This window comes from Aplidium turbinatum, chromosome 14, assembly GCF_918807975.1.
Source record: "Aplidium turbinatum chromosome 14, kaAplTurb1.1, whole genome shotgun sequence".
NCBI lineage: Eukaryota > Metazoa > Chordata > Ascidiacea > Aplousobranchia > Polyclinidae > Aplidium > Aplidium turbinatum.
The window spans coordinates 16,142,373-16,160,369 of record NC_137485.1 but is presented as its reverse complement, the minus strand read 5'-3'; the positions used below and the strand labels follow the sequence as shown (position 1 = coordinate 16,160,369).

At 36.7% G+C, this 17,997-nt stretch overlaps 1 protein-coding gene across 1 annotated transcript; it reads left to right on the top strand.

Moving 5' to 3' along the window:
• Positions 1-877: 877 nt before the first annotated feature.
• On the top strand, positions 878-13,770 carry LOC145783211 (sodium-coupled monocarboxylate transporter 2-like). The gene is made up of 14 exons (XM_082595014.1): positions 878-901; positions 1,677-1,765; positions 3,363-3,466; positions 3,913-4,101; positions 4,816-4,881; positions 5,088-5,207; positions 5,455-5,609; positions 6,662-6,802; positions 7,547-7,765; positions 8,186-8,298; positions 10,237-10,394; positions 11,295-11,494; positions 11,999-12,099; positions 12,868-13,770. The coding sequence occupies exons 2-14, from the start codon at positions 1,711-1,713 to the stop codon at positions 13,062-13,064; spliced, it is 1,818 nt and encodes a 605-aa protein (XP_082451140.1). The 5' UTR covers positions 878-901; positions 1,677-1,710; the 3' UTR covers positions 13,065-13,770.
• Positions 13,771-17,997: the final 4,227 nt, after the last annotated feature.

Here is a 17,997-nt window from a genome sequence, read left to right as displayed (position 1 = left end):
GACCACAGTTGGACCACACTGCTTTTCAATTTGGCGGAGTTATATTGCAGAACAATGTTGGATAGCTTTCGCTGAGGCGTGATCAAACCGCTACAAAGTAAAGTTGCTTAATTTTCTTCTGGCTTTAACCACGCAATGTGAGATCGCCAGTGCAGATATTCATATGCAGTCTCCCAATCTTTTGTAGGTCTTTCTTGTCTACAATTTATCGTTGAACATTTCCCCCTATGTAACGATTTTATTTCCTAAACGTGCCTTTTTCACCTCATTTCTTCCGCACGCTACCAACGATGCTTCCCGCATTCTCCTTTCCACTCTAAATATCAATTTTTCATTTGGTTGAAGCAAACTTCACCAATGATAGTCTTACAGTAGCTTGGAATGAAATGAACACGAGATCTCATGCGAACCTATTTTATGTTCAGATATGGCTGGTAAAAACTGGGAGATGTTTTACTCAATAAAAAAGTGAAGAAATATAGGCTGTAAAGCTTCGTGTTGTAAACTTTTCTTGAGCACGTAAGATGCAGCATGGTTTCAGAAAGATTTGCAAATTATTTCAAGCAAAGCAATCTGTCTTCAGCAACCCAGCATTTTATTTCAATTAAGTTGACTCCCCTAGCTCAGTTGATGTCAATCAAAAATTCTTCATTTACTACAATCGATCTTACATCTATTAACTTTAACTCAAACCTAGTTAAAAAGTTGTCTTTCTTACATTATTTAAACGTCTCCCAAAGTTAAAAGAAGTAACAAACGCCTCATATTTGCTGGCTGCGATTGTTTACAAAAGTTGACCACATTATCTTCTTTTGCTAAATTTCCGTTAATAGAAGCGACTATACAGAGGTCATTTGACCTGGAGGAAATCAGCATCGAAACATAAAGACAGATCCTTGAGGTAACTTACTCCATTTTAATAAAAGTAAAAGAGTATATGATGATGTCGACTGTGTTCCTGTTCATGAACAAGATTGACACATTATTTTAGCACAATGAGGCTTGTTTGTGTTGCGTTAAGGAATTTATTCCAGTTTGTCCCGTGCTATTGACAAATTGAGCAGCTATGTGATTCTGGGCGTTTATCCATGTGACGCCCCAACCAGCACTTCAAAATACAGAAAGCTGTGATGTTTAAAATGCAGATGCTCGTCTGTACCACTCTCAAGAATAACCAGGATTGGACCCTGATCATATTGGAATACACAAATTTATTTGTAGTCTACGTTATGTTTATGTGTGGAATTCAGATGATGCTTAATCCGCCTTGCTACAGGACTCATCAGTTAAATTGATAAAATCTTTCTAATGTAACTGAGCTTTTATGGACGACTTATCTTGTGGGCACTTTATCAATGTAATAGTAGTCTACAACAATACAAATATTTTCCAGCAACGCCGTGTTCAAACAAGTGTATCTAGTCAATCTTAATGAAAACGAAAACATTTTGGTTGATTCTAGCCTAAGTTAGGTTACGTCAGTCATCACAACTTCGAACCCATTTAATATGCATCTATTTTCTTCATGTCAGTTCCTTGCTGTTGCTCCAACATCCACCTGCAATTCATCCTTGGTGAGAGCAAAGTATTTTTGAAAACCATTTTGAAGCTTGTTTTTTATAAGATATGCTACTTTAATATCTGTATTTTAGCAATAAAAAAGATTTTTTGCTTAGTTTCGGTGAGTCCCGGATTTTGATAAACAGAACAATGACGCTTAAAGCACAAACTTATTTTGGAGCTGCAGATATTATAATGTTTGCGGGTAAGTTACTTTGATTACTTTTATGCTTGTCAAGAGTTATGTAAAATACGTTTTCTGATGAACCTACGTATTACTTATTACAAATGAATAAACAAGATTTAGGCTAGCCTTTTTAAGCTTACGTGGCTTAGCACCTAAGTCTTCATCACGGTAGTGTTTTCGAGTATTTAAAACTTAGAAATTAAATGAAAACTTTTCTTTATTTTTAAAGAAAATGTCCATTTAAATATGGTCATCTTGTTTTGGATTTATTAGCAGTAAATGTAGCCTCTATTTGAAAGCTCCACGGTACCAGTGGTCAAGGTTGCGCAGAAACTGTAGGTTGCATAAGGCTAATCAGTTCAACACAGTTTGTTTAAATGATATGAGATGTTCTACTGGTGCAAATTAAGTTAAACTATCACAAGATGTATACAGTGACAATCTGCTTTTATTCCGACGTTTCGTCAATCAGACACGACTGACTTCTTCAGGGGGGATAGACCAGGTAGTGACTACCTGTCTAGCATGGCAAAACACAGGACATTTTGCCATGCTAGACAGGTAGTCACTACCTAGTCTAGCCCTCTGAAGAAGTCAGTCGTGTCTGATTGACGAAACGTCGGAATAAAATCAGATTGTCACTGTATACGGTACATCTTGTGATAGTTTAGCTTAATTTGCACCAGTAGAACATCTCATATCATTTAATTTAATGCCTGGTGAACAGCCTCATTCAATTTTCAACAGTTTGCTTAAATACATTATTTTTTTACAAATATATATGTTGAATGATATCCAGATACTTGGGAAAGTAAAGGTTGTGTTGTATTTATTTTAATGTTTAGTGTGATCAGCATTGGTTCCAAGACAATTTAGTTTTAGGCTACTTAAGTCTTAAGAGATACGTTAATGGTGGAATTGGGCAAAGTGAGCAGAAATTATCAATCTTGACAAAGCTTGATCCGTTTGACCTCATTGTAACCTACGTGTGCTAAGATGACAAAAAGAGGTTAATAGATCATGGCAGTGTCGATGTTGCGCCAGTAAACGCCAAGATATCGATGCTGTGCAAAGAGTCCAGCATTTGACAAGTGCTAAAACTGTTGCTCGAAATGCGTCACTCTCCTCCATTCTCCAGCACTGAAATCTGGCAAACGCTTCAAGGGTGTGTCGTGAAATGAACCGTATCACTAAGGGGGGGACTATAAGTAAACCACCTCGATGTAGTAGTGAATGTTCCGCTTAGCTTTTGTGCTCATAGCTAGAAACATATCTTTCTATTTTATAATGTTGTCCCAAAATATTTTGGTCTGAAGGAGACGGGGAAAGATTTTTTTATTAATTTTCTCAGTTATGAAAGCAAAAAGTTGCAGTTCCATGCAGAGATTAAACTATTCAGTTTAAGTAGAAGTAACCAAAAGATAACTTGGCCTAATTTTGAATATCAAAATCTTGAGTAAACCATTCTACCAGCTACCAATGACCATGGCTGCGTTTTAGCATCAACGAATTGACGTCAATGAACGGGAAATGATGAAGCCCTTTGGCTTTGCTTTGTCTGCATCCAACGCTTTATACAGTAGCCTATTATGAAATTAAAAATACTGCTTTTCAGCTACTTTGGTGCTAGCAACTTTAGTTGGAGTATACTACGCTTACAGCGATAGGAAAAAGAAGACTTTAAAGAATTATTACTATGGAGGAAAGACAATGGCACCTGTAAATAAGATTTACCCAAGTTTGTTTTTCATTGTAAAGTAGGCTATTTAAGAATATACTCGTATGACCTGTATTCTACCTGCATAAATATCTACAGACCGTACATGTAACAATAACGTAGGATTATGCTTTATTTCTTGTCACAGTGTAACAACTGTTTTTTTAGCAATTAGGTTTGCATTGTGCAACTTAGAAGCTTATCATATTCAAGAAAGCGATGAAAAGTTGATGTATTTCTGTGTGGTTGAAACAAGAGAAACAAAATGATGAAGAACAAAACTCAGTCAAATTAATATTTAGCTCAATTGTTGACAGAAACACACAACATAAAACAACGATTTCTCAATCAGGAAATAAACATGTTCTCATTCCATAAACTAAAAATCTCTTAATTGTTAGTCGGTTTTTCGTAACTTTATAAAATATTAACACGCTTTTTGTAATAGGTTCCTCTTGGTTTATCTATGGGTGTCACTTTCATATCGGCCATCACAGTGATGGCGTATCCTGGAGACACTTACATCTACGGGCTGATTGTTATGTGGTACGGGTTTACCACAATCGTACCAACCATGTTCGCTTGCATCTACTACATCCCGTTTGCACACAGGCATCAGTTCCATACTATTTACCAGGTAAATGGCTAAATTCTACTGTTCGCGCAGGATGCCAAGAATGACACCAATCAGCTTCCTGCCCATATTGTTCAGTCGGATTATTTTATCATACTTATTGGAACTACGCCTTGGACTAATTTAGAATGCGCCAATGTAGTCCATTTTCAGCAGAGTGAACCATATTTCTAAAAACTTCGTTTTTTTTTTTAAATTGATGGCTGATGAATTCACCCAGTTGTTTTCTGTCAATATACTGATATGTTTAATTTTTTAAGCTACCAGGCCGTGAAGCTGCGTTCACGAAAAAGCTGCTTAGTCAGTGTTAAAGTAGCTAAACTTTGTATGGCCTAATGTGAATATACTATCGGTTAATTTGTGGGGGGGGGGGGGGGGGGGCTTGCTGGTAGGTGGGATACAAAAAGAAGAATGGAATCGCGTTTCTTTACAATGCCCTGATTTAAAAGGATCACAACTCACCATTCTAAATGGTAAAATGTGAAGATTAAATGTTAGATGTCATGGCCAGGGTTCATTTCAAACCATAACTCAACAAATATCCTCGACCTAAAAGGTGACTTATGATGAAAACCTCTTTTGGAAAATGTGGAATGTTCAAACAAGATCCAATCACTGACCAGCTTCAAGTTTAACGCTTTGTGAATTTTATAAAGCACTCTTTGTTTCGTTGATCAGCTTATCACTAGACCATCTTATATTTAATTTTTATTTCAGTTTCTAGAACTACGATTTCATCGAAGGCTTCGACTCTTGTCTTCAGGAATAGAGTTATTTAACCAAGTAAGAAGTTTTTGGTGTGGAAGTGAGATTTACTTTTAGCTCTACGCTATTTCCTGTTTACATTCCGGCCTTTGTAATCCTCATCTGTCTTACTGATTCTGCTTCAGTGCTTTCCGGTTGCGTTTCGGCTTGAACTTGATTTTATGATAAGCTACAAAAAAAAAAACTTGTTTTTTTTGTATGTTGTTATCATACTAAATTTTTAGACTCTATACATGGGTTTCACAATCTATCTGCCATCCCTCGCATTGAATGCTGTCACTCCTCTCAAGCTGTCATGGACGATTGCTCTGACTGGTGGAATATGTACTTTCTACACAGTAGTGGTAATAAGATATTCTGTTATGTGTTGTAGTCTTTATCAATTATTTTTTCATCAATTATAATTCTACATGCTGCCGTTGCTCATGATCGATAATAATAAGCAACAGGCCTTTTATATGCTTTAAGTTGCAATGGTGACAAGAGAAAAGGTAGCCTACACATCAATTACTAAAATCGTATCAGTAATAAAAACAATTTTTGATCATTTATTGCTGGTATTCTGGTGTTAAAAGGTATTGGATGATTTAGGGTGGCATGAAAGCTGTTGTGTGGACAGATACACTGCAATCCGTAATAATGCTTACCGGAGTAGTGGCCACTTTAATCAGAGGAGCTCTTCTTGTGGGAGGATTTGGACCCGTATGGGACGCTCTTGAAAAAGGCGGACGATTGAATATGTGGGAGTAAGCAGCCATAGCATCGTAAAGAAGTTCTGATTAAGACACACAAATTATATCTCATTGCATGAAATCTATATGCGCATAAAGTTTCTCGGCTTTGGTTAGATTAGAGTTTGCAACCTTTTCTGCACTACCAACGGGTTAAGCAAGTTGACTTTTCACGGACTGTTCTTCAAATTGTGATAGATAATAATTAAAGACAAAAGTAAAGCAGCAAACGTTATTGTATGTACATTTAATACAACTTTGTCCAAAAAGTCAACCGGGTTATGTACTTCTCGGACTGTTCTTCAAATTGTGATAGATAATAATTAAAAACAAAAGTAAAGCAGCAAACGTTGTTGTTTGTAAATTTAATACAACTCTGTCCAAAAAGTCAACCGGGTTATGTACTTCTCTCTGTGTGACCTGGTGCAGTCCAGTGGTTGTCAACCTTTGGATCAGACTACTGTATATTCACCTCAAGCAAACGCACGAAACCAAAACTAAGTATCCTACTATGAAGTCAGTGTTATTTAGCTTCATATTTTTGAGAGAGAAATGAAGCAAAAGTTTCAGCCAACAAACAACATAGCATAGCCATTGATCCACAACAAAATAATTCTTTTTCAAAACACCTTGCCTGTACGGAATATGATTCACCAAAAGGAACACCGTTTCACCTAAAATTTCAGGCTTTCTAACTTTGCAGTTACGCTGCAAAACAGATTTGTTATGTTGCATAATGACATGGTACAGTCTGTTCATTGTAATTGATCACTGTGAGCTTCATCCAAACGTTAAGAAAATATTTCTAGTGATGTATTGACTAACTGTTGATTATAAGCGGTGAAAACACAGACCAAGCAGCATTTTGTTTGAACAAGGCTCTCTACCAGAAACCCCATGTTTCGAGAGAGAAAGTCATGTATGCCTGTTTTAAATTGAATTTCTTTATTCAATTTTACTTGGTTTGTTTCTGTAAAGGTCATTAAAAGAATAGAAAACCAACGATAACCAACGTTTCAAATAATGCTAAAAACTGAATGAGAATTGAATTGAATTTCTATTTTCAGTTTTGATCCAAATCCAAGGTTAAAAACAACGGTTTGGACACTCCTTGTTGGGATGGGATGTTCACAGGCCACGCTTCTCTGCGTCAACCAATCCATCTACCAAAGGTTTCTGTCGTGTGATTCAGTGAAAAAAGCAAGAATGTGAGTGCTTAAAGTTTATGAGCCGATTGCAACGTCTGCAGACGCTGAATCAATGTAAAAATGACTGATTTTGCTGTCTGTGATGCTTATTTTAAAACCACTTTATTGCAAATACTTTTTGTTAACAGCGACCAGTGTTTCAACATATTGGGGATAACAAAAAATAATAATACTTTCAATTTCCGAATTTTTCAAAAACTGTAAATGCTTTACTTTTTACATAGGTAGGCTACTTGTATAGGCTAACTGAGAAATTTGACACTTTGTCTGAAAATTTTAACTTTTTCAATGAAAAAGCTAACGAATGGCATTATTCTTTTAAAAATTTGCAACCAAAAATGCATTGCAGAAAGCTATTTGTCGGTCCAATTGCAAACTCAATCGAGAAACTGATTAATTTGACAGCAGAATTTACAGCAAACTGCGCAAAAACGCCATTTTAGTTGTTAAATCGTCCTTTGAACTTCTTCCTACAACCTTTCTTTCCACTTCTGTCTGATTGCTTGTTTGTTTTATTTGTTTAAAAGCGGTAGCCTCTTCTCTAAAAAAACTGTACTGATTGTGTTCTTTCTTGCATTACGCAACGCAGTGAGAATAAGTTGGGTAATAATGCGATGACGTAGTAAACCTGATATAAATTTTTAAAAAATGGAAAGCTTTCTCACTCCGAAGTTATTCTCAAAATCAATCATTCCACCCGAAACTTTATTGAAAGCTTAATGATAAAACCATATTTTTTTTTAGAGCATGCATCGTTGCTCTTTTTCCCAAAATGATCATTGCTACTATCTGTGTTTTGGGTGGATGCGTGGCTTATACTTATTTTGAAGGGTGTGATCCTTTGAAGACTGGTGAGATCTCTAAAACGGATCAAATAATGCCATACTTTGTTCTGAAGCTTTTTTTTGATCTACCCGGTTTAGCCGGGTTTTATGTGGCAGCTGTGTACAGCGGAACTCTCAGGTAAGATCTAGAATAGCCTACTGTATTTTATACATCTTACGGCAATGTTAGGTCATCACTTAATACTAGTTGCTTTAGTAGGCAAGACTAAAGTTTAACTAGACTGTTAAAAACCTATTTTTGCCCACTTTTTTTTGCAAAAGTTCAATCCTAAAAAAAATTAAAAGCAGCAGATAAGAATGTGTAGATGAAAGAGCATAAGACCTTACGAGCGAGAATTAATTTTAGGCCTAATTACAACTGCTCCAAATAGATTTTTAAAACCAAGAAAAAAAGTGATTGTTTTTGCTCAATTTATTTGTTTAAACTAGAAACGACGATTTGTACTGTCTGGGATAATAATAATAATAAGCTTTGGTCTTCCAAGTTACAGAAATTCCAACTGCTAACCTTCACAAAACAATTCTTCAACTTTTCTAGCACTGTTTCGTCTGGGATAAACTCCTTAGCAGCTATGCTACTGCAGGATTTCATTGTTCCCTTACGAAAACAAATGAAGCCAAGCCAAAAGTTCACTCTCAGTAAATTTTTAGGTAAAAGGTAATCCTGTATTAGGTATTTTGGACACAAAATTAATAATAATAGTTGGTAGCAATAATATACAATCCATAGACAATACAAAACGTAGCATGCATGCATAGCTGCATACACAATTACACATACACACACACACGCATACATACATACACGCATACACCCATACACGCATACACACACGCATACACACACACACACACATAACATACATGCATATTGCATACATACATCAAATATAGTTATTATTCACTAAAAATCAGTGACGTTCGGTGGCTTAAACCGTTGGGAAAGCAACTTGGAAATATGCTGCAGCAAAGTAGTAGGCACGAAGGGCGTAACCGTCGGGCGAAGCCCAAAGGCGTGTTGCCGAAGGCAACACTTCCAGCGGGGGGTCTGGGGGGCCTCCCCCAGAAATTTCTGAAAAACACTTCCAATTTGGTGCGCTCTGAGAGCATTTCCAAAACAAATCAAAAATAAAAATCTGTCAAATTGTGCTTCGCCTATGTCGTGATCATACATCCATTTAATGTTTAGAAGCCATGAACAATCTTAATTTTAACGTTGCAGGACCAAAATCCAGTGTTAGACATGGAATAATAGTTGTCTAAATATTTAATTCGTCATGAATGTTCATTCTCAGATATTCAGTTAGGCCTACACTACAAAAACTAACACTTAGGCTTAAACATTACAACCGCAAGCAATTTGTACAAAAAGCTGGATAAGTTTGCCTCCTGCGTATAGAAGCTTAACGAAGTAAATATTGCACCCGCACCTGAACGTTCATTGGCGAAGTAACGTTATATCAACGCTGTAAAAAGGGCAAAGGCATGACTATGAAAGCTAGTAGGTTAAAGTACATGGCGAGGAGACATCAAAAAACAGCAACAATCTTTTCGCCTTTATGATGCTGTGCTGTGTACCGTGACGTGAGACCATTCTGTGCGTATGACGAGATGGTCTAGCGATTGTACGCATTGACGTCACTGGGAAAGCAACTCTAACCATAACACATCTGATTGGCTAAGCAGCTGGTGACGTTTTGCAAAACGAGTGATGATTGAATAAAACGAAGGTGTTTTTTGACGTTTTTGAACGTGGAGAAAGCAACTTTGAAAGTTGATTTCCCTGAAGCCTCAGTGGTTGTTTCTGACAGGGGCGTTTGCGTTAATTGGCATTTATAGGCAAGACATGCGGTTTGGTGAGGACTTAGACTACTCACAAGCGTTACGAGTAATTCTAGTCACGAACACAGTAATTTTCAAGTTAAAATAGACGTGATAAAAATAATAAGAAGTTAAACCTAGAATTCAGTCATTATATTTTGCATAGTTTTCGCTCAGGTAAGCACTGCTTTCCTTGCTTTCCCTCACCGATCGTCACTGCTAAAAACCTGTAGGCTACAGCCTGTTTCACCCTAAAAGGGGGGTCATCAGAAGGTCCTTATTCAAATAGAATGATAATAGATTCAAATAGAAATAATTACATTGCCTACATACATAGCAATAACATAATCTAGTTCAACTGTAGAATATGCAACGATAATATCTTCAGTTGAAGAAAACAAGACTACTTGACCACTTTTCTCAAACTAATCCAAGATTGATGTAACGGGTGGTACTTTTGATTGACTTCAAAGAAAACAGATTAAAATGCTAACAATGTTCTGTCAGCGTGAAGTATTATCGCCGTGGTTACACTTTGTAAGGCTTGTTTTGCCTGAAGGATAGTAATTTTATTATATACTGTATAGACTATAGAGTGTAGGCTACAAGGATTTCGGCACAGTCGCGACCCCTAAATTGAAGCTAAATTGCTGATATCTATAGTGAAGAATTCGTTCTGAACATATGGAATTATATAACTTAACCATTAAAGCTTTAGCAGATTTAATTAAAAACATTAATGTTGCTTTTAAATGTTGATGTTTTCAGTTTTTGGTCTTGGTCTAACGGTTACAGCGGTAGCATACCTGGCGTCGGCCCTGGGAGCAACTGTAGTGAAGATGGTATTCATCATTAGGGGATCCTGCGGTGGACCTATAATGGGAGTTTTCACATTAGGAATGTTCTTTCCCTGGTCTAATGCTAAAGTGTGTATTGTTAAGGCATCTTGTTATTTTCACTCAGTGGTAGATCCAAGGAAGAGCGGTCGCCTCCCTAAAACACAGAAAAATCACTTTATTTAGTAACTTATTTACAAGGTCGGATTAATGCAAACCTACAAATCATTGTTTTTTGTTGAGATTGCCCTTCTCCTACCTAAAGCTACTTGCTTGATTCATCCCTGGTTTTGGTTGACTTGGTGTTTGGGCATACTGAACAAAAAGCTCACTTAGAGCAAATTGAAATAATAACACGTGTTTAAAGTAGGTAGGCTACACGGTCTTGTGAATTTTTTTGTTGATCACTGTTCAAATATTGTTTGACAAAATTCTAAAGAAAACTGAGCAAAGAATGCAAAAGTGTTTTTCAAACTTTTGTTCTTTTCAACAGTTCTGAGACTTCATTGTCTGAATGTTGGTGTCACTGTCTGAATGTTGGTGTCACAAAGAACAGAAGCACCTAAAATTGACTTAACAAGTGATTCTTTGTAACGATTCATTTAAAAAGTCATCAAAGATTGTCAAGCAAAAACAATCTTCCAGACGATTACCAGAAGCGGGTGCAAAAAAGTTGAGCAGTGGAGGACTGGAGGTAGCACAGTTCTGACGAAGCAAAAGTTCTAAGAAGGAATGTTCTAATGGACAATACATTCACTAAGGCTAGAAGAAGCAAAAGTTATAGCAAGGCGTTGGGGTGCCTTGACCCCTGAAACGTTTGACAAATTTTGTATCAGTCGAGTTTTGCTTATTTTTTAACTCAAAAATGCTTCTTATTGTTTAAGATCATAATTGGTTTGTTGATATAAATTTTTATCCTGTATGATGCTGTGCAAAACAAACTTGATGTTTTTTTATATAAAATTTTAAGAGTTTTTTTTTTATTAATAGGGAGCATTTGTTGGCCAAGTTGTAGGAACAATCGTTGCCTTTTGGCTTGCCCTTGGTAACTACATATATGGAATTTCTCCAGAGACGAAGAGAATGCTTGCCACGTCTACATTAAACTGCACTAAGCAAGAAAATCAAATCAACAATTTCACGGCAAGACCTGAACTCTTTAGTTCTACGTTTGTTACCACAGAAGCAGAGTAAGAGTTTCAGATAGATTTGTTTTGTCCAGGCTTAAAGTAGCCTAAACTGTAGCCTACAATCGCACATTTCAAGGCTATTTTCCACCATCAACCGAATGAACAATGTACGTTTTATCGTTTTCAGTGGCATTATTACAGATTTGATTGCAAAACATAGTATTACGCTACGAACTACGAAGTCATATGCTCACATTCTGAGTTAATGCTAATTCTGTAAAATTCAATGGTCATGGTACCTCCCTATCAAAACTGCCTCAATAAATCAACCGATATTCCCATTTTATTACATCACCCGCTGAGATATTGCTCGATACATGTTTTTATACAATTTTGCAAAGTTTGTTTACTTTTTTCTCAAAACTCTGTATTGTGACATAAATAGTGTTTCTATTCGTCTGTTTCAATTTTTACCCTTTTAAAAAAAAGCTAGCACTTTTAAAAATACAAACTAGTCTAGCTTACTCATATATTATAATATTAGTAACATGATTTTGTTTTCAGACAAACCTATCCAGTTTTGTACTCAGTATCCTATTTGTATTATAGTTGCATTGGCATCTTTACAACTATTACTCTTGGATTGTTGGTGTCTTTTTTGACAGGTAAATAAAATACGGTATACTCGAACAGTGGCATATGCAAAGGCGTGGGGAAGGGGTAAAACTCCCCTACCATATTTTTTCAACCCTTTTCTCCCCAATGAAATATTTTCTTTGCGTACGCCACGACTTGAGTAATTTTCTTCCAATGTCATTCCGAGAGAATTCATTGCAGTGGAGGTTAGTTTCCGCTTCGACTTGCTCTCGGTAGTTTTCTTTTTTGCTTCGTCCACTATTATTCTTGTAACAGCAGTAAGACGTCCAGTAGCGTTGACAGGGGTCCAGAAAGTACTTTTGAATTTGAACCCAAGATAATTTAAATGCCCGGAACCTTTTCAAAAGGCTCAGAAACATAAAGAAACCACGAGGTATTCTTTGGATGCAGTGCGTTTTTCTTGTAAATGTCTTGATTTGGGGCCAAAACATCTTATTGGGACCTGGCCCAAAATATCCTAACGGCCCTAAACACAACCCTTTCCTTCTCGAATTATTATTTTGGGCGGGAAAATTTTCCTAAAACTCTCATGGGGGTAGTAATGACTTCAAGAAAAAAAAAAATGAAAATTTTGTTTGTTTGTTTGTTTATTTTATTTAGTGTTGCCGAACGGCAACACTGGGAAGGAAAGGGTAGTCGATATGTTTACAAGTGATGCTCAAAACAATACATAAAGAGATCTATAGTATGCTTTATACGTTTTGGTATGACATGTTCGATAGAATAAAAAGATGCTTTAAGGTTCCTAACATAGCATTAACAATTTTTCACGACAGGTCCAAACAATCCTCATGAATTTGACCCTTCGTACTTCCTTCCGATGGTCGACAACAAAATGCTTCCTAATAAGATTCGATCTTTTTTTCGGTTTGGAGTTGCTGAATTTAAAAAATCTGCAAACAAACTTCATCTCGAAGATATGGAAGATAAACAAGAAATCTTTCACCAAAACAACAATCCTGATGATAATTGAACTAAATTGATGAACTGACGATGATTTCTAGTTCTTGTTTAATCGTTTTGCTATTGCATAGCTTAGTTCTGTGGTGTTCAACTTACATTCGCTTACGTGCCAATTTTTGTTTGAAATTTTAAGTGTGTCAAAATTGGCTACACCGGAGAGCAGCAGCAGATCTACAAAAACTGTTTCTGAAGATAGCTTGTACAAAAAAAAAATGCTGACTTTCTGACTCAAAATGAATGATGATCAGTTGGGGAGTATGGATTATTGACGATCTAGATTTTTATATATTTGCCTTGATATGTCTAAACAAATTGCAATTTTTGCAGTGCGTTTGTTGTTGATCCGCCATTGACAACGGAGCAGCAGATAACTGTAGAGCCACACGAAATTGTTTCTGAAAATGGAAAAAATTTCGCATACTTGCGGCGTAGACTTTTTGTTTACGCTAACGCTTGCGGCCACATTTTTTTGGATAATTTGAGGCTACGCCGTAAAGTTTTCGCGGTTTTTTAGCGTATAGCGCCAACGTATACTTTTTAATGTATTTTTTTTCGCTACAACACGCCAATACCTTCCAGCACTGCAGTTGAAAAAATGTTTTCAATGGGCAAAGACATATTGGAACCAAAGCACAGCAAAATGTCAGATGAACACTTTCAGATGCTTGTGTATCTTCGTGGAAATTCAAAATAAAACTTGTTTGTTTCAAGTGGTTTATATCATGTGAATATTTGGTACCGAGCAAACAAAAATAGTTTACGCTAGTGTATGCGCTGACGCCGTCAACTTTTTTACCAGTTACGTTGACGCATACGGCGTATGGTTTTTCAAACGTTTGCGTTTACGCTGACGGCGTCAATATTTTTTGTATGCGCGTACATCACTGGTTTTTACGTATACATTTCACACACTTTAGTACCTATGTAAAGTACCAACCAAAAGCTAAAAACAGTCTGTCTATTATCCACCATGCATTCTACGCCAGATGTGACCATCACGGCTGCCAAAAGGCCATGTGTGATCGGTTTCTACAATGAGAACAAAGTCGGGGTCGACGTTTTTGAGCAAATGGCTTGTTTGCATAGTACAGTACGCGATCAGTTTCCAGGAGGTGGCCATTAGCTGTATGGGGTAACATCCTCGATATAGCCGCAATCAACGCATGTGCCTTTTTTATGAAGTCGACTGGTAACCGTATATCACGAAGAGACTTGATACTCGAGCTCATTGAATGTTTGTACGACCAACTACAAAACAACACAACTATTATCATGACACCTGGGTCAAGAAAACGCAGGAAATGCTATAGAAGAGGCTGTAACAATGCAACAAAGTTTACGTGTTCCAAGTGTCAGAATCCTACCTGTGGAAAGTGTTCGCAAAATGATTCAAAAGTTGTTTTTGTGAAATTCAGCGGGTGTTGCAAATGATACTGTGATACATTATACATATGGCTGGTCATACGTGTACTCAATTATGCTTTTTTTACATCTGTAGGCTAGTCTAAGATGGCTAAACCGTGTCCCAAAAAGTGCTTATTTCTTATGCTTTTTTGTTCGAAATAGGTTTTCAACAATACAAGTTGCATGCAAATTTGTTTCTTGGGAATCTGCTTTCATTTAGAATGCATAATAATAGTTAAAACACAAGCAGTTAGACAGAAAAACGCTGCATCACTGAAGGTGTCCTATAGTGGTAATTGTAGGGTGTAAAACATCCCGGTAATTCTGGTGTTTAAGCCGGTTAAGTCTTCAAAGTTTAATTGATCTTGAACTGAAAGGAATTAAACGCTGGATCACTGCCGATTCACACCCTATAAATGCTTCTAAGTCTAACTTTTTAAGACAGTTTACGGCTTTTTATTTAGCATACTTTGCCCAAATACAAAATTTGTACATTTTTGCCCAAATTGGCGACACTTTTTGACAAGGGGAAGTGGCTGTCCCCCTGGCTCGTACGGCTATGGCTCTGGTAGATCTGAGATCGATTTCAGTTCTGGTCAAACAGAAGACTTTAAAAACGGTACCGATTGTTTTTCGTCTTGCATAACACAGTGAGAATAAGTCTGATAATAGTTTAATGTGATAACATCGTAAACCTGATATAAAATTAAACGATCCCTGTCGCTAAAAGACTTTTGCTGTTGTAGTGTGACAGTAAATAAAACAACCTACAGCAAATCAACCGTTTTTTTTTACATCCGCAGACGTTGAATCAACAAAAAAAGCAGCGTGCAGCTCAACAAATAGGTTACATAAGCGCACACACACTGATTAGCATAGCAGTTTGCATGCCAGTTTCTGAGCAGAACTGTGATAATTTTACTTAAGAGTTGCGAGTATTGCCCGAGATTTCTTAGGAGTTGCGAGTATTGTCCGAGATTTCTTAGGAGTTACGAGTATTTGCCCGAGATTTCGAGATTTATGTATGACCTGGAGTTTCTTGACTCAGCAATTTTATTGCGTTTGGTTGATGGATTTTCACATTTTTAGCTAATTTTTGAGATCAAAATTTTGAGGGTACGGTAGCTGACAGTATAGCCGTAGGAGAAGAAAACATTTTAAGGGGCAAACAAAATTTGCTCAAATCTGGTCTTTGCAAATATGCTTTCAAAAACGCAACGTTACTTACAATCTTAAAGGTTGTGTATATAGTCTAATACAGGAGTAGGGAACCTTTTTAGGTAAGAGAGCCATGAAGGTAGGGATGGTAGAAGTAGGGGATTGCTCACTCAAAAGTAAGGTGGACAACTGGAGGGTCATAATGTTATGACAAAATTTGATGCAACTACAACTGGAGGTCTACTGCCGTAAGTCGCATACCCAGGTGCAGTTTATATGACCTGTCCATGTTTGTACAAAGTGTGTATCGCCAAAATAAATGTTGGAAATATGGGATATCATTTTTATTAATAGTATTCAAGTCGTGATAATGCATGGGTAGATTTCACTCAACAGCGGTAACGGTAGTTAGCCTCAGACTGCTGCATTAACATTTTACAGATTTTCTAGCACCTAAAATTTTAACCAAACATAGCAATTCATTTGATGAGAATAAATTTACCTAAAAGCAAAGGAAACGTTGTGCAGTTCTGCTAATTTTTGAACTTCTTAGTGACCTTCCAGCTGTCCATTTCGCAAGAAAAATCAGTAAAGTGAGTCGTCCCGGTATTCTACTGTCCCTACATGAAGGTTACATTTTTGGAAATTTTTCCACAAGAACCACATAATCATGTAATAGTGGAAGGTGATGAGTTGTAGTAGTGGGGCCATGCGTTTACTGAAAATGAGAAGTAAAACGGAGAGTTTGGGGGACCTCTCCGGAAACATTTAAAAAAAAATTATTTAATTTGGTGCTTTTTTAGCGTATTTTCAGCATGACAATAACTTTTAATGAAAAGTTATGATAATACTTGCAGTGAGCTAGATGCCGTGACGAGAAACCATATGTGGCTCTCGAGCCATGGGTTCCAGTCTCTGGTCTAATAACTCAATAGTCATCAACTTGTACGAAAACACAGGCAACAAAATATTCAACTTAGATAAACAAGGCTGACATAACTTTAATGTATATTCATAGACTTGTCTGTATTCCAATTACCGTAAATAAAGTCGGCAGCAGTGGCCGAGTGGTTAGCGCGTTGGGTTCGCAGTCGAGAGCCTGCATGTTCGACTCCAGCCACCTGCACTTGCTGCTGTTTCTCTGGACAAGAAACCTTACGATAATTGCCTCTACCCAGTGATCGATTTCGAGTAATGGGTAGTACCAAATTTAAGTCATAAGTAGAGTAGACAACCGGAAACAGACATTGCAGTCGGCTGCAGCATTGCAGGAAAGCGCTCAAGTCCGCTTATCCTGCAATGCACTTTGCAATGCAGATTGCAATTATCCTGCAATGCAGGATAATATAGTTTCGGGAGAGAGTTTGCTTTTTTATACCAAAGACAGGCAAGACACAACAATAACACAGGGTTGAGCATTACAACAGTATATTACATATTTACAAATAGTTCAACATTCAAACGTTTTCGACTTAACTTAAGTCCTCATCAGGAATCTGTAAATAATTATAAACTACAATAAATTTCACTTCTTGACAGTGACTACCGTAACTAACTGACTAACTAAAAGCATCGAGAAACACGCACGAAAAGCACTGGAGTGGAAAACATACAGACAGACGAAAAATTACAATAAGAAGGCAACTGCATGACTAAGTTACAAACATTTATGCAGTTGCCTTCTTATTGTAATTTTTCGTCTGTCTGTATGTTTTCCACTCCAGTGCTTTTCGTGCGTGTTTCTCGATGCTTTTAGTTAGTCAGTTAGTTACGGTAGTCACTGTCAAGAAGTGAAATTTATTGTAGTTTATAATTATTTACAGATTCCTGATGAGGACTTAAGTTAAGTCGAAAACGTTTGAATGTTGAACTATTTGTAAATATGTAATATACTGTTGTAATGCTCAACCCTGTGTTATTGTTGTGTCTTGCCTGTCTTTGGTAATGCAGGATAAAGATAATAAAACAAAAACAAACAAAAAAATCATCAAATTGAATCTTTCTTGCATCAAACTTGCAGCATTGAACAAAACTACTTTACAATATTACAATGAAATCATAGTCAATGTTCTTTCTGTACCTTCGTTATGCTAATAACTGGACATTTTGGCCAGATATTTTTACAAATAACTACATTAGTAGGATATGGACATGGTCATGGACATAAAATCAAGAAACATAAACAGGTTTCCGATGCTAAAGCAGAAACCTCATAAGGTTACCAGTACCCAGCAGGCTTTCAAAATTGTAGGCCTACTAATGAAAAAATGTAGGCTAGTATCCTAATGAATATCTGAAATAAGCTTAATCTGCTTACAAGGCCTATTGCATTCTGTTACATTTAATTTTACAGATAGTCTACTGACTCGAAGCTTACAGAC

What these genes read in the sequence shown, in the direction of transcription:
- LOC145783211 (XM_082595014.1), top strand. Translation starts at nt 1,711, where the DNA reads ATGACGCTTAAAGCACAAACTTATTTTGGAGCTGCAGATATTATAATG. An exon ending in AGTTCCATACTATTTACCAG is followed by an intron (nt 4,102 to 4,815) that starts GTAAATGGCTAA and finishes TTTTTATTTCAG; the next exon opens with TTTCTAGAACTACGATTTCA. An exon ending in GTACTTTCTACACAGTAGTG is followed by an intron (nt 5,208 to 5,454) that starts GTAATAAGATAT and finishes TGGATGATTTAG; the next exon opens with GGTGGCATGAAAGCTGTTGT.